We start from the raw sequence: 1,534 nt of genomic DNA on the forward strand, positions 1-1,534 counted from the left end.
GGCGGGGACGGGAGGGACCCGCGTCTGCGGGGGCACAGGAAGGGGCTGAGAACACGGCGCCGTCCTCTCGCTGCAGACCTTGCACCGCCCCTGCCCCCCGCGCCGTCACACCCGCTGCCTCCAGCCCCGCACACACACGCACGCACACACTGTCGGTCATGGCGAGGGGCCCCCTGGGCTCTTAACAGCAATTCTGCAGCATCAAAACTGCCCCTGTTCGTTATACTAAACACGTTGACAAGTATTTTGTTCTAAACTGCTTTTCTGTAGTGTTGTATTCACAAAGGTAATTCGTTGGAGGAAAGATGGTGCAACTCCTGCCTACAAACAAAATAATTCAACAGACGAGGTGATGAATCCAAACTTTGGCGCCAGTGCTGCAGGAAAACAAGGCAGCAGACTCCTTCAGGAAAGAAGCAATACCTGGTAACAGTGGGGTGATGACATCAACAGCCTCAGAGGCTGCAGATCTAGCTATAGACACTACTTTAACTGCAAGTGAGAAAGGGTCCATTGTGGCAGAAATACACACACCAAACACATGGAACATCTAATACATTAACCACGTATTTGACAGATAAAACATAACTCGGTGTATATGGTGGCATGCAGACAAGGTCATGGCTTCAACTAAATGGCCAGAAGTGTCATGGGCTCCTGGATGACAGGGAGAGCTCAGACCCAAGGACTTCTATAGAATTGTGGGTTTGGGGGCTGCTGCATGTGTCACTGTTTGCTCTACAATCTAAAATGCAATAGCAGGATTTTCTTTTTCCCTCTAAAACCTGGGTAAGAAAAGCTGGGAAGGAATAAGAGAACAGAGAACGAAGTGTGAGAAACTATAGTTCGGCTGTCAGGCCAAAGTCTGGATAAATAATAATTACTTCTGTGTTTGTTCGTTTTCATTTATTTACATTATTATCTAGTTTTACCAGGTTTTTTAAATTATGTTGAATATCTTTTCATCCCAGGACCATGAGGTGGTAGCTGTAGTCAGGAGGATGCTGCCTGCCAGCAGCACAGCAATATTTGTTGTTACTGCAGCTATGGATAAAAACAAAAACTGAAATGCTGCAAGCCAGTAGATACAGAAACAGTTAATCAGAAGTGATCTGCTTTGTTCCACCATCAGCAAATAAGTTTCATGCACAGGCACTCAGACAACCACATGTAGAAAGAGGACAGTCACAAGTTTCTTGGTGGAGATCGTCAAATTAAAGACAGATTAAAATTAAAGGTCAGATGACATTTCCCTCAAGCAGTGGGGGCACCGGTTGTGGAAAGTAAACAAGCTCAGCAGATGCACACATCTGCCTTGGCTCTTTCCTCTGCCAACAGGTGGTCCCCTCCAAGTCTCTCTGACCTTCCTTTTCATCCAGTGACTGCAGACTCCCCTTATTGTCTCCTGGAAGGTGGAGGACCTTGCCCATGGCAAAAGACTGCAGGTTGTCTTTCTGCCCGAGCTTGTCTGTCCTCTGCGCACCTGCCTCTTCTGGAAGCAGAGTTCATGAGAAACTGCTGCCTCCAGCAAAGG

The 1,534-nt window shown here is 47.4% G+C and overlaps 1 protein-coding gene across 1 annotated transcript in view; it reads right to left on the bottom strand.

The window, feature by feature from the left end:
- The window catches only part of PIGZ (phosphatidylinositol glycan anchor biosynthesis, class Z), a 2,752-nt gene extending 2,238 nt beyond the window's left edge, over positions 1–514 (bottom strand). Inside the window, exon 1 of the mRNA XM_010001734.1 lies at positions 424–514. Coding sequence (XP_010000036.1) covers positions 424–514 — 91 coding nt within the window. The remainder of the gene's footprint in view (positions 1–423) is intronic.
- Between the last annotated feature and the right edge of the window lie 1,020 nt (positions 515–1,534).

This window comes from Chaetura pelagica, unplaced genomic scaffold (genome assembly GCF_000747805.2).
Source record: "Chaetura pelagica isolate M959 unplaced genomic scaffold, ChaPel_1.0 scaffold807, whole genome shotgun sequence".
NCBI classification, from domain to species: Eukaryota; Metazoa; Chordata; class Aves; order Apodiformes; family Apodidae; genus Chaetura; species Chaetura pelagica.